The following is a 15,351-nucleotide window of genomic DNA, read 5'->3' as shown; positions in this document are numbered from 1 at the left end:
GGTACTGAAATTTAAGATTTATAGTGGTCAAACATGAAGAAGATGAACCTTAAATGAAAAGAAAAACGATCGAAATGATTTTCTCAAATGTGGAGTTTGAGCTAGCTAGTTTCCATGAAGAGAGGGGAACACCATGGTTGCTTGTGGCTCAAATTTTAGAACACAAGGAATGTACTAAATAGGAGGTACATGGAGGCCAAGGTTTCTTTGCCTTTCTCTCTCTAAAGTTTGCAAATGAAGTGAGTTAGAGTTTATGAAACCTAAATTATAAATATATATTAAAGTGATGGTTAGTGAAGCAATCTATACCCTTGATGCTTTTCATCTATGATGCATGAGAAGACTTAGATCCTAACCGCACATCCACATCTAACCATCAAGATGAATGAATGTGATTTTCACACCATTATCTCCCCACAAAAATCTCAAGTTAGCCATTTTACCATAAGGTCATTGAACCATAAATCATTTCCTTTCTTGTCTTTTGATAATTCCATAAGTGACCAATGCTTTTAATGAAAATAATAAAGTCTCATAAAGGTACGGGCCTACCGTTGTGGCAATTTGAAAAGGTGTCCCTTGTAAGAAAAATATCTTATAAATCAACCAATTAGAAAATATCATCCCAAAAAGTTCCCATGTATTTGACCAATGAAATACAGCCACTCAAAAGCTACTTTAATTTTTAATTTCTCCCATGAGTTAAGATTTAGGCTAAAATATCTTGATTAATCATGACCCTTATCACATGACACCAAAATCATTTGTGGGAACCATACCATGTGACATAACAGGTTAAAAATTTCATAAAACTATATAACATAAATTAAAAAATCAATAAATTCTAAAGGAGGACCACCACCTAGATTACCATGTCATGATGATGTCACCATTATGGAGGGATGTTGAGTTGCCACGTGGTCACCTTATAGCCGGGATGTTCTTGTTTGGATTTTTCTCCAAACAAAGTGTAAAATGGATTTTTTTATGCTTTAGAAAAAAATCCAGAAAATTCTAAAAAAACATAAAAATTTAGCCTTTACATTAAGCATTAGAATACTCTATTGGGCTAGCCTAAAATGAAGGTCTACGTTATCTCAAGATGACAAAACGGGCCTATGTTCCATAGTCTATGGCAGAGACATATAATTGATCACATCAAAGTCACCTTAGTCAATCTTTCCATTATCAGGTTCTCAATGGTTGTGCACCCCTGTGGGACATGTAATTGCTCAAATATAGAGGCCTTTTCAAAACACATGTACACTAGCTCTTCTTAGTTGAATCATAATATAGAAGAGTGGCTTCCCAGAATATGACTGTAAGTGCACATGTTGTGGTGTCATTTTGTATCAGGGTACAAACTCATGTCCATTAAGTTATGACCACTCTACACATGGTCAATACCCAGATAGATACTTAGGTTATTTGTGTACTCATGTTGGTTCTCCTAGCCCTGGCCAATCACCACCACAATCAGGCATACTCAATATATAATAATATTGCCTTGACTCGAAGGAAGATATTGGTAAATGTAATGATTGCAGAAGAGGGGGAAGATATTGGTAAATCTGTGTCTACTTTGTGAACATTGAATATACTAAATGTACTTGGTGAGTGATAGAAGTGATCGGAATCAATGTCAGTTTAATAAATCGGACTAGGGACATATTTGACAGTTTGAAACTGATACTAATAAAAGAGTTTTTTTTTAGAGGGGGGGGGGGGAATACCATAAAGCATAATGAAGGGGATATAGTGTGGGAGATATGGAAAAGCAAGGAACAGAAGGGAATACCATAGAGCGAAGGGGACTATAATTTGGGATATATGAAAAGAAAGGAACATAAGGACATTTGAAATATAACGAGGGTTTTGCTAAACATTAGAAAAAAAGAAGGTTTTTTCCCAAATGGGCTTCCATCATAAATGAGTTTTGGGGTATAAATATAGACTGGAACTGATGCATATGATAACGGAGTCGATGGAAGTAAATAATGTTAAAACCCAAAGATCTAACTGGGATCCACCTGAAAAAGGTTTTATAGAAGTAAATCTTGATGGCAGCTCTTTTGGAAACAAAAGGAGGAGTGGAATAGGTGGGTTGTTAAGAGATCATAATTGGGTGATATTGAAGCATTATCATGGACTAACTAGGATTACTACTGCAAAGGAGGTTGAGACGAGCTCTTTGCTGCAAGGCATCAAAATTGCAAAACAGATTTCCAATGGCATCAAAATTGCAAAACATATTGGTTCCAAATGAGTCATTGAAGGGGATTCGATGAACATCATTTAATGGTGCAAAAGGGAGATGGAGGTTCCTTGAGCATTAGTGAAAATTTGGGAAGATATTTTGGATACATGTTTGAAAAAAGAGGCGATTTTCCTGCATTGTATGTAGAGAGAAATAATCTACATACAAAAAAAAGTTTGTAGATTGGGATTTACCATATATAAAAAAAAATGGCACGAGGAGTGGTGATAGTGATTCTTACAAGGACACAAGATTGAAATGTTGAAAGAGGACATTGTATATCAATTATACCTTGGCGAGATTAATAAACTTTGGTCTTAGATGTGGCTTTTTATCCAAAATTCCACAAATCGATAACCTCGATCCCAGCACCCCCAGCCCTAAATATTCTTGTAAACTACACTCTTAACCTCAATAATGTTTATGCTTGCAACCAACCCTCAAGTCTTGTAAGATTCTTCATATAACTTGGTCCGAACTTTCTTTTGAAATTCTAGAAGTTAGTCATGCACAAAATGTGCTGAACTGGTTTATGGGATTCCAGAAAACAGTCCAACACAAACATGTACCAAACTAGCATCAAGCATCCACGGGCCTCCAAAAGATGCTCCAACCCAATTTGTGCCGGTTTGGCTTCTAAATTTCTTGGTGCCGGTCTTGCCCAAATTCTACGAGATCGACTTCTGGAGTGTAGAATCCAGTTTGGCACACAAATGTGCCAGATTGGCTTCTGGACTCCAGAAGCCAGTTTGACACAGTTTTGTATCAGACTGACTTTTAAATTCCATAAAGCATAGAAACCGGTCTAACACATTTATGTGCCAAATTGGCTTCTGGATTCCAGGTGCCTGGAACCCATTAATTATGCCAAATTCGCATATGTTCCAAAAATCCAAAAGCCGGTATGGCACGAGATACAAAAGCTGAATGCTCTCTCTCCAGAAGCAGATCTAAGATGTCAAAAAATTGATATCTTTTTTGTGTATGCTTTTTATTGCTCTTGACACCTACTCAAAGAAAAAGGTGTTGGGGTTTGCTTATTTTGAACAAAGTTTGGTCAAAACAACATAGATCTTGCTGATTACATCAATTTTTTGTTGATTATTTGCCTAGAGTTTGTGATTTCGATGAACTCTATGGTAGCGTAAAGGCCAGTAGAAGGGAGATTTTTTTAGATCCACCCTATAATCCTATAGATGACATAATTGATGAAATTAAAAGGCAAGTACATCAGCTCGCGAGCCTTAATAGTGGGCAAGACGATGATCTATCAACCCAAGAGGATCTTGAGTACAAGTTACTTTTGCGTTCCACGTGGGGAATCAAGTGATGAAATAATGACAAAAGACCTAGATATGGGGACACCACTCTAGAGTTTTCAATTTGCAGGATAAAAATATTGATTTTGACACATATCGTATCGAAAATCAACAGAATGTAGATTGGGATCTGCCACCAATCATCGACGCATACTTAGATGAATAATAAGATATTGTAGGAGATTCAATCTAAGATGATAATCAAGATTTTGTTGTTGAATTGGTATTCGACGAGAAAAAGGACGAAGGACTGAAAAGAGATTTGATATGTGAAGTTGGTTTAGTCGTTGATCTCAAAGATGCACCCATGGTGTGTTTTAAATCTGAGTTTGGGCAAATTCAACAAAGATACATGGCTGAAGTGATACAATTTCAATAAATTTATATGATTAAAAATATTCTACCGACTATGATCATTTCCTCGAGATTTTTTCAATTCTAATGCATAGCCGTTGTATTGTGATTAGTGCAATAGCCCACAAGTTACAAGATCATATTTACAATATTCGAGTTGAAGCATATTACCGGAATAACGCCAATTTTATCTTAACACACAATAAAACTTGATGACAAGTTTTCTCCAACTAGAGAAGAATGATGGAAGGAAAAATTATTTTTATTTTATATTTTTATTCAACTTTAAAGGACCTATATTATAATTTTAGTTTTAGGGTTATTTCTAAGGTATTTTTAGCTTTTTAAGAATTCTAGGGTTTTTATAACTTTTATTTATTTATTTCATGAGTAATATTCACTAGTACTATTCATGGGTATTGTTCACAGGGGTAAAACTGCCATTATAAGATTAAATTTAAATTAGGATATACAAGTTATTTTAATCATTGTATGGACATATAATGCCTTTGAACATTGAAATATAGTATATAAGAGATATGTGAGGCTTTGAGAGGGGCTAATTCTACATGATTTTTAGAAATTGAAAAATAAAAAAGCTTAGGCTTTTGAAACCCTAACTTGGGTATAGAACAAAAACCCTAATTTTTTTTTAATTGTGCTTGTATCTAGCTCTGTTTCTTATTGCTTTTACTGTTCCTTAAAATTTTCTTGCATCAGTTTGCAAACTCTTCTCAGATAATTTAAGATAAGTATACTTCAAGGGCCTATCCCGCAGCCATTTTTTATGCCAAAATTGAATCCTATCTCCCCTTCCAATCGGCCACCTAGTATAATTTTCAACAACTGATTTCCAGCTGAAAATTTCCCTCCAAACTTGAGATTGTTGAGAAGGCGCCCTGCCTGTATCACCGAACTAAGAGAAACGAGGAACACTTGCTTCCATAATTGTTGATCATCATTCAAAAATCTCCACCACCATTTTGTAACCAACGCATGATTCACATACTTCTGCCTTCTTATACCAAGCTTCTCTTTTAGGGTAAGTAAAAAAGTGGTATGTCAATTTGGATTTGGGCTCCTACCCTTTGGTGATAATGGAGTGAGAGACCTTCCCATAGGGCTCGACAATACTACCGCCAAGGCTCCAGGCCATTCTAAAAAAAATGATAAGTTAGTGGGGATTTTTTGAGCCCCTACGCTTTTAGTGAGAATGGAGCCAGAGTCCTCATCATGAGGCTCAACAATACTATGGCCAAGGCCCCAAGCTTCCTTCTTTGGAATGCGTACTTTATCCCCCACTAACATGCTCATATGATCCCGGCAAAAAATTTCATTGCTCATTCCTAATTATTTGTTTTAAAAGTGATATTTGATAGATTGGAAGATTAGCCAATGAAGATTTTCATAAAAGTTATACGCCTCTCCAAAGAAAGGAGCTTATATTTCTATAAGTCTTAACTTCACTTGAATCTTTCAAAGAAAGGGTCCCGGGCTGGCCTAGACAATATTGTATATGATAGAGGCATTCCCAAGTTTTTATAGTATAATGCTCCAAAGTACATCCCATATGATAGCCAAGAGAATAACTGACATGCCACCACAATTGTAAACTTTTAGTCCCAACGCCAATTCAAAGCATTGCAAAACCTTCAAATGTATAAGACCTGGTTCACACCAGCATTACAAACATTAGAATGTCATCAACATACTGCAAATACAAAACGCATGGCCTATTTGCAAAGACGTTAAACCCACTACAACATCATCTTTTGACCACATTTTGTAATATAATATTGAATCCTTATGTTATTAAAGTGAATAAGAAAGGTGAAAGTGGATCACCTCATCTAATTCTTCTCCAAGCCCTCAAGAAAACCTTTGGGCTGCCACTTACCAAGACTAAAAAGTGAGCACTATCGAAACACCCCTGGATCCATTTAACACCAAAACCCATACATGATCGCCAATATCACCTTCCAAACGACATGATCATATCCTTTCTTCATGTCCAATATTAATAAAATACCCAAGTCTCTGCTTAAAGCTCTTGAATGAACGTATTCTTGAGCAATAAGAATGTTGTATTATCTTTTTATTGTGAATATAAGCAGATTGAGGACCTGCAAAACACCACCTTAATTCTTTCAACTAGAATTTTACTAATGATCTGGCGATACTTGTAAACAAATGAATGGGCCAAACATCATTAATCCCCAAGATACAAGATTTCTTGAGAACTAGAGCAATGCAAGTTGAACTATTGGCCTTGTCAGTAACTCCCCTCTCCCAAAATTCCATTACCATCATGAAACTGCCCTTTTAAACTCCTCTTCAGTTTCAATCGCCTCTAACTCCTTTGCATGTAACTCTGACAATTTTATAAAGGGTGCGGTTTGTATAGAGCTTAGGCTCTAAACAATAAAATTAGAGCCTACCTTAAAATTTTCACTAGAAGCAGTTGTTTTGATACCCAAATATCCTCAAATTGATCATCTAGACATCAAGATGCATGGGCATGAGAAAAAAAATGGATTTCAAGTTTCAGAAATGATATATTTTGTAATGCATTTTTAGACCGTCGATTTTCACAATTTTCAAATTTTCGTAGGTCTTTTGATATACACTATTTTTTAAGCTTTAAACTTTATAAATAAAGATAAAATTATATTTTAAAGTTATCACAAAGATTTTCAGTATTGAAAACACATTTCTCAACACTAATTAAAAGTAGGCTCTAATTTGATTGTTTAGAGCCTCAACTCAATACAAACTTTTCCCTTTTATAAAAGGTACTCGTCCCATCTTATCACCCATTTTCAAGTCACACGAAAAAGAACTTTTGAAAATATTTTACAAACTCATTATTCCTGGTTTCCTTATCTCCTTCGCCCATTCCCTTAAAATACCATCCCAGATACATCGTCTTCTTTTTTTGAATTTGCAATGGCATAGAAGAATTTTGTGTTATTATCACTTTCCTTTAGCCATTTCTTGACCTTTGTTTCCAATATATCTCTTCATGCAAAGAAGAGTTTTAGGTATTGTTTTTCTACGTGCTGCTCTTCTGCCCTCTCTACACACATGAATAAGGTAGCTCTACACCCAATTCAAAGCCTATGCACCCAACCGCATCCCCCACCCACAAAAAAAACCTCCCACCCCACAACACACATAAAACAGAAACAAATGCTCGTAAATGCTGAGTTGAGCGGGGTTGCTGGGTTGGTCAAACCAAATTCAAGTCCCAAATCTTTCAACCTCAGTTTTAGTGACCAAACTGCAAAACGAATTGAAGCTTCCCTCTACCCATTCATTCATACACGCTTTTGAAATCCATACTTCACCTGTGTTTCCTAAGATACATTACTTCAAACACTTGTCAACAAGAGAAAGACAACATGTTTCATGGAGACGCACACAATGCTATGTACATATTGTATACATGCCACAAATGAAGTTGTGCGCCAAGTGAATTCTGCCAATATAGATTCATTATCAACACTAATGTTATTAATTATATGGAAACTCGCGGAATACAAAAAACAATTGAAAAAGGGATGTACATCAAGTGAATTGCGCCCCCATAGATATATTACCTTTCTCCTATCCCTGTTAGAATTACAAAATATTTCCCAGAGTGCAATATCTGCTAGTTTGAGGACCGCACTATCCATCAGCGCACCTTTTTGGTCATCAACCTCTGGAACCGACTCAAACTCCCCCAAGATAGAGTAGTTACACGCCACACGCTTCTTGATTTTAGCCTACCAAGCTGCATTGAGGCAAATAACATGCAAGAAGAACAAATATTGCTGCTTACTGTGTAAGAAGGCTAGAGAGCAACAATGGCTTTAGTGCGTCTTTCACATTCATCTCCAGGGAGTTATTACGTAATATGGAGTCCAAAGTCGAAACAGCATCTACAATGTGCCTTCCTTTGTTAAGCATAATGCATCTTGCTCTGCAACAGATTGGAAGGAGAAATAATTACAAACCAGCTATATTACATAGACACACATGCATATAACAGTGTCTAATAATATGCATGTCAAAAATGTGAGTCTCAAATTTGCCTTTCAAACACCCACTCATCCGTATGCTATTTCAAGAAAGGGGAAAGTGGGGTTTTAGGTGATATTAAGTACTTCTATGGTGAGACTACAAGAAAAAACATCAAGAAAAAATGTTTAGGTTTCTAAAGCATCAGACAGATCTCGCATAATTGGTGTGCCAACGGATGCAGGACACACGTCCATGTTGCGTAACAAATCAGTTGTAATCAATGAACCACATGTGTTCGATGGTGCATACAATTACATCAAGTCAATTAGTCAGTAAGATATATATTTGCAAGTCACAGGGAGGCAGAAATATTGGTTATATCTGATTGAATGCAAATAATTAAATTTGCCCCTAGCCAGTCATTTTCTTTTTAACCTCTCAGTATGAAGCGCCACATACCCATACTTGTCTTGGTCGGCAGCATATATTTGATATGTGGTCACTCATGAAAAATCAGCATGTTGCCCGTCAAAGGGCTTTCAGATGAAACAGGAGCCCCAAGACTCAAGGTCCTTCTTTTCACTCTTTTCATCAGTTTTTAGGTTTCATTCACTTCTTCATCTTTCTATGATTTGCAGGATCTAGAACTTGGGGTTGTTTCTGTCAACCCCAAATCCCAGGGTTATCAAACCCCCACTGAAACAAGGTGAGTTCTCTCTCAAAGGCCTATCGACCTTTCCAAGAAGTATTTCAGGGCAATATGGTCTTCTTTCTGTTTTGTTTTCAGTTAGGCTTGTTCTTCAGATTTGGGGGCCTTTACATGCTTGAAGAATAAAGTAGCCATGCTTCAAACCTAGAACCACGAGTTCCACAAGTGATATGCATCTAAGATTGTGTTCTTTTTTTCTCAGGTTTTCAAATGTAATTTGTAGTTTACAAAGAAATGGTAAATAAATGTTTTTCTTTGTTTTGGATAATGTACCCTGTAAATAAATGTTATCTTTTATCTTTAAATTTTTATAAATTGTTTGATATCGCACTCCTATGTGTATGTGATTCCTTATTTGCATAAATACCTGGATCTATCTACTTAGCATACTGGTTTCAAATATGGCATGAACAAAGGTAGCCAATATCTTAGAGAAACTCATAGATATGGAACAATAAAACATAGAATGTAAACTATGAAATTATGATAGCATATACAATCATATGATAAGCCTAAATTATAATACATATAAGGTAAAATCTATGATATCATCACTCAAAAGCATATATTATGATAAATCTAAAATATAATACAAACATAATGCACATACTACAATTATTATATTAATAGTAAGGCTAATCCTTCGTTGTGATTGTACTTATAATAATAATGATGATGATGATGATGATGAATACACAACGCCAATAGTACTATTACTATATTAATAATCAGGCTATTATTTTGTTATTATTATATTTAATAATAATAATTAATAATAATATAATACTATTACTCTTATTAGTAGCAGTGGTACGAAATTCAACGAAACATTGCATTTTATTATCGAAACTTAAAAAACCTCCCCAACATTTTATATTTTATGCTCAAGTCTCACTTTTTGAGAGCGCATATTGTTTTTTTTTTTTTAACGTATTCACTATTATAATTGTATTAAAGTAAAGGGTAAAATGTACAGATTGCCAACAACATGATCACTTCACAAAAACCACCGAGAGAGTGGTGTAAGCCAAAAAATGATATACAACAAAAGGCAGCCTAGTGGCTGGATGGCCGGAAACCCAAAAAAACCACAACATGCAGAGCGCAACTAGTCTCCTGTCATTGCTGCTCCTTCTCTAGCACGGGCGTCTGCGACAAGGTTTGCCTACTGCCACATATGAGTACTTGAAACCGGAATAGACCTGCAAATGTCGAAGATCGTGTCAAAGACGTGGGGTAGTCTCCACGAAGGTGTTGCCACCCTCGGGACCCAAAGAATAACATTTCTTGAGTCTCCTTCCACTATGAGATGGGTGCCCCAGAAAGGGTTGAAAAGTTTGAGCCCTTCGAGGAGGACGAAATCTTCAGCCGCGGTGGAGTCAGCTCGACCGATGGATTAGGCAAAAGAGGAAAGAGAGGTGCCTAAATGATCCCCGAAAATGCCTCCGATGCTAGCGAGACCGGGGTTGCCGAGTGAGAAGCCATCAAAATTGAGCTTGGTCTTGCCTTGATCAGAGGGCCTCCAAAGTGATGTCGAGGGGCCTCAGGGAGAGCAGATTCTGCCAATTGAGGTGGAAGGCAGAGGTGGGGAGATGCTTGAAGAGCTTGTGATTAGAGGCCCAAAAAATGACCTTGGATCTGATGTTGTCCCTGAGAGTGTGGATAGGAGAGAAGCAACTTTGAAAGATACGATCATTACACTCAATCCATATGGCCCACAGGGTGGCTGCTACAGAGGCCTTTCACAGTAGAATGCCTGAAGATGCCCATGGGAGGAACTTCGCCATCTCGAACAGTTGGGGCACTGACATCACGGTAACCTAATACCAGTTGAAGAGGAGAAGGGTATCCTTCAAAGGCGTGTAGGCTATATACTGCAATGGATGAAAATGTGAGGATTGGATTCCTCATCTTCTGTGCACATGATGCAGCAGTTGTAGTCATTCCCCTTCTGCAAAGCTGATCAACAATCAAATCTCTTTCGGAGAGTGGCATCCCGCAGGAAAATTGGATGGGGAGAATGAAGGGCTGCCAGGCCTTAATGACAATAGAGTGGGCCGGTGAACAGGGGTAGAGGAGGATTGAAGTTTACAGTAAAAGGAGGCAACTAAGAAGGAGCCGTTTGAGGTGAGGGACGAGATGGTTTTGTCTAGTCCATGGGGGGAGAGGTAGACGGAATGTAAGAGGGCTTGGACTTGAAGGAAGGCAAAGGGCACTGCATCAAGGAGGTTTCTATAGAAATTTCGGTTCCAAGAACGGGAGGCTCCAATAGGTTCGAAGGAGTCGGCAACTGTGTTGGAGTCTCTAGCAAGACCAAAAAAGATTCGGAAAAGGTCTCTCAGGGGAGTATGGCCGATCCAGAGGTCGGACCAGAACCTTATGTTGTTTCCCACTCTAGCATGGAAGCGGATATTAACTTTGAAAGAGAAAGGCAGTTTAGGAAGGACCTCCACACAACAGAGCAGGAATTGTAGGAAGAAGAAAGGGGTAGCCAGGGGAACTATGGAGCCAGTATTTGTGCCGAAGTACGATCTGCCACAAGTGGCCATCCTAGGTTGCTAAGCACCACCACCATTTGCCCAAACGGGCCAGATTTTTGAGTTTGAGGGAGTGAATACCCAGGTCCCCCCTGAGACTTTGGCTTGCAAACTGTGGTCCATGAAATGAGGTGGTATCTCTTGGCTGCACTATCGCCGGACCACAAGTACTTGCGCATGAGTATTTTGAGGCGAGAGGCGACAGTAGGGGGCATATGGAAGAGGGACATCTGGAATATAGGAACGTTTGAAAAGGTGGCCTTGATGAGGGTAACTCTACCTGCAGGGGACAAGGATCTGCGCGGTCAAATTTGCCAATGATGTGCCCCATTGCCTGAGTTTAGGTTTGCCAAGGCAGAGAGGGAGACCCAGGTAGGTGCATGGAAGATGGTCCACCGCACATCCCCATCTATCAGGGAAAACTTGAGTGTCCGAAGCGGAAGGCTCCATGGTGAGGCCGATCATCTTGGATTTGGCCATATTCACTTTAAATCCAGTGGCCAACTCAAAGCACTTCAGAAAGAGAAGAGGCGAATCCAAATGTTGTTCGGATGCCCCACCAAAGGCGATGGTGTTGTTGGTGTATTGAACATGAGAGCTAGTCGGGCGTATGTTGGAGCACGTGAAGCCCTCCAAGAGACCATGTTGATACATTCTGGCCAAACACCTACTGAAAACCTCTGCGACTGTGGCGAAGAGGAAAGGGGAGAAGAGGTCCCCTTGTCTAAGACCCCTTCGGTGAGCCGTTGATAAGCACCGAGAACACTAGATTGGAAATACACCCTTGGATCCAATTGCGCCAATGTGCCCCGAAGCCCATCCAGTGAAGAGTTTCATCTAGGACCTCCCAATCCACATGGTCATAAGATTTTTCCCAATCGGGTTATATCTGGAGACCCGGAATCATAGATTGGTATTTAGAATAGATGCACTCGTGGGATACAAGGGTACCATCCAAGATTTGGCAGTCCTTCCCAAAAGGCCCTTGGTGGGGAGAGATTACCCAGCCTAATAACTCCTTGAGTCTAGAGGCCAGGACTTTGGCTAACACTTTGTAGGATCTGTTGATTAGGCTAATGGGTTTGAAGTCCTTGAGTTTTTCTGCCCCTTCCACTTTGGGAACGACAGCTACGAAGGTGGCATTCATGCTCTTTTTTATCATCCAGCTCTCATGGAATTCCTCGAAAAAGGCAATGATGTCTTGGTGAAAGGGTTCCTAAAATTCCTGCCGTAGCCATTTGTGCCAAGAGCTCGGTCATGGCCGAGATCAGCAATGGATGAGAGAATTTCGCCCTCAGAGAAAGGGCGTTCCAGCCAAAGAGCGCGGTGGGGAGGGGTTTGGAAAGAGAGATCAGCCATCTTAGTGATGGGTTTAACCTTTCGCTTTGAAGAGGGAAGTTGATGTAGGAGAACTTGAAGAAACATAGAAAATCAACACGAAAGCACCTCGATACAAGCAATTTTGGAGAAACCTCAATGCTTTCTCCCACCTATGGCTCAAGCCTTAGGCTTCTTTTACAATACAAAGTTTTCTTTTTCTTAAAGAGAAATACATGAATGACTCTGCAACCCATCCACGCCCTTATTTATAATGGAAAATTATTGTTTTGGACAATATTTGTCCATACATTTAACTTTGACCAAAAGGTCCTAACTTAAGTATAACTTGAAGCTAAACTCCCTAACTTTAATTAAAATATCTAAAAAGTCCCTAACTGGTCCAACAATGAAATAAATAAAAACACAATCTAAAATAGCCTTAAAAACTAAAAGAAAACATTCAAACTATTTCTTGCTTTTCTTGTTCTTCTTGGAAGCCCTCTTAGGGTTTTCATCCTCCAAATATGAGCGAAAATTAAAAAGAATATGTCGCTCCCAAAGAAGATACTCATGGCTACTTGTTGTGCTCTGATCACCATTATCAGAATTGAAGTAGTCGATAATGGCATTTTCAATTTGAGGGGGTAGGTCAAGGGTAACACCTTCTACAACAAGTTGAGAGATGGTATTCTCTCCTATGGCAATTTGCAATTGTATGAAAGAAGGCCATATCGAGATCCCCGCATGTGAGCAATTTGACCCTAGATATTTGGGCTCAATAGATTTGTTCTTTTTTGAGGGAGTTAAGGTAAACTAGTTTAAGCTATTGCCGAAGAAGGATTTCTTGCTGGCTGAGATTGTGAGATTCTTCAGTGAGGTCCCAAAAGTTGATGGCTATACGGTAATATTCTTTAAGGGCATGAAAATTCCTAGGGAGTTGCCTGCTCCAAGTTTTGAGGAAGCCTCTAAGCAGTTGGAGTTTTCTTGGAAGGCAATAACCTGCCCACCCGTGGACTTTATGAGAGAGTGAGGCCCACCAAGAGAGGATTAGGGGAGAAAAGCCTAGCTCCCTCAAGCCATGCTAGCTTGAATTGAAAAGGTTTGGGCCCGGTGAAGCCTAGGAGAGTATTAAGAAGGTTTGGTTTGTGGTCAGAAGTTGGTTTGGGTAGGCCAAAGAGTGGGTGATAACGGTCTAATTTGGAAAGAGAGGGACAAGAAGAGTGACTGGACCAAGTGAACGCAGCCCTAGGAGAGGGATGTCAATAAGGTCGTGTCTAGAAATGAAATCTGAGAAGTCTGACGTGACTGGAGAGATCCTTGAGGTTTTCTCTCAAAGGACCACCTAGTGATGTTAAATCACCACCTATGCACCACCGAGCAGGGGAGAGGGGGGTAACAAAGTCTAACTTGTTCCAAAGGAGGTCCTAACTGACTTGGAATTGGGGTCGTAGACTGTCATGTTCCATGGTAACCCATCAGAGATCCTAGAAAGGATGATGGTCATAAGTGAATGAGGTGATGTGCGAGGAGACTAAGGTGTGAGAAGACAGGTCCCAAATGACCCATATTCCACCAGAGGCTCCAACAGAATCCAGAGCCACCCACTGGCAAGGCTTGAGGCCCCAAACTTGACGAACCTAAGCTAGTGAGGGGGAGGGTGTTTCAATGATGGTGAGAATGCAGGGGCAGCGTTCGGTGCAAAAGGCCTAACAGGGTTGGTTTTGAGGGGATCACCCAGGCCGCTGATGTTCCAAGTGACAAGCTTAATTCGAGGGCTAGGAGGCACGGATGCGCCTAGACGAGCGTATGGGGGTTCGGGATGCCAAGAGTACCTCTTGAGGAGGAGGGGCACTAGCAGAGGAGGGAGTACCGGAGTCGTAATTGATCCCCAAGCTTAGGTTTGATAGTTCTTGTTTTCCTTTGCCGCTTACTTTAAGCCTATTATGAGCGTCCATTTTGATCAACTTCTCTAGGTCCTTTGGCGAGCCATTGAACTTGAGCCCCACCACCCTGAGCATCTCCGGGATATTGCCTTAGGTGTTACCCATCTAATTGAGGAAATTTGAGTCCACCGAGGGGGGTAGCCCCAACTGGAGATTGAGATAGAGCTTGAGTGGAGAGGAGGGAAGGAGGTGGGGTCGAGGAGGGGGGATGGGTCACCATTGGGAGAGGAAGGTTCAGCCATCTGCATCGAGGGGGCTCCACATGAGGAGGAGGGCATGATTTGAGAACATGGGGGTGGAAGAAGGAGAGGTGAAGGGCGAGGGGTAGGGTGTAGGGTAGAGGTGAAAGGTTGAGAAAGGGGGGCAAGGGGAGATATGGATCGTGGGACAGGACTAGGGGCTAGAGAGGGAGGATTAAAGAAGCGAGGGTTAGGGGGATCAATGGGGAGGGGAAAAAGCCAGATGAGGGAGGTTGGGGTGGAAGGGGGTAAGGGTCGAGAAGAGATAGGAGGGGAGGGTACCAAGGAAAGAAAGAGGGAAAAAGAATAGAGTAGAGAGAATAGGGGGGTGATAAGGAAGGGAGTTCGGATGCCAAAGGCCGGGGGGGGTGGAAAGACTGCAAGGGGTTTTGAGGGTAGATGAAATGAGTGGAATGAAGAGGATGGGATGGGAAAGGGGACGGGAAGGGGGAGGAAGATACAAAGGTCGGTAAAGGGCAGTTAAGAGGAGCTAGGATAAGGGAGAAGGGGAGTATGAGAGGAGACAAGGACCGTGAGCTCAAAGGCTAGGGGTGGAGATGCGAGAAGCTGGCTGGAGGAGGGGGGAGGGGGAGGCGATACCACCTGCAAAAAATAAGGCAAGGGAGCCGGATGCAACACAGAGGCGTCTAGATCAAGGGTGGAGCGCG

General features: G+C 40.3%; 1 protein-coding gene across 9 annotated transcripts in view; it reads right to left on the bottom strand.

The window, feature by feature from the left end:
- Positions 1–7,406: 7,406 nt before the first annotated feature.
- The window catches only part of LOC18433182 (pyruvate kinase family protein), a 36,902-nt gene continuing 28,957 nt past the window's right edge, over positions 7,407–15,351 (bottom strand). For all 9 annotated transcript variants that reach the window (XM_088864288.1, XM_020666605.2, XM_011624647.3 and 6 more), the window contains one exon: positions 7,407–7,894. In XM_088864288.1, the coding sequence (XP_088720414.1) occupies positions 7,750–7,894 (145 nt within the window). In that variant the 3' untranslated portion in view covers positions 7,407–7,749. The remainder of the gene's footprint in view (positions 7,895–15,351) is intronic.

Source organism: Amborella trichopoda, chromosome 1, assembly GCF_054954075.1.
Source record: "Amborella trichopoda isolate Santa Cruz 75 chromosome 1, AtrichopodaSantaCruz75HAP2 v2.0, whole genome shotgun sequence".
NCBI classification, from domain to species: domain Eukaryota; kingdom Viridiplantae; phylum Streptophyta; class Magnoliopsida; order Amborellales; family Amborellaceae; genus Amborella; species Amborella trichopoda.
This window is presented reverse-complemented; position numbering and strand designations above follow the sequence as displayed.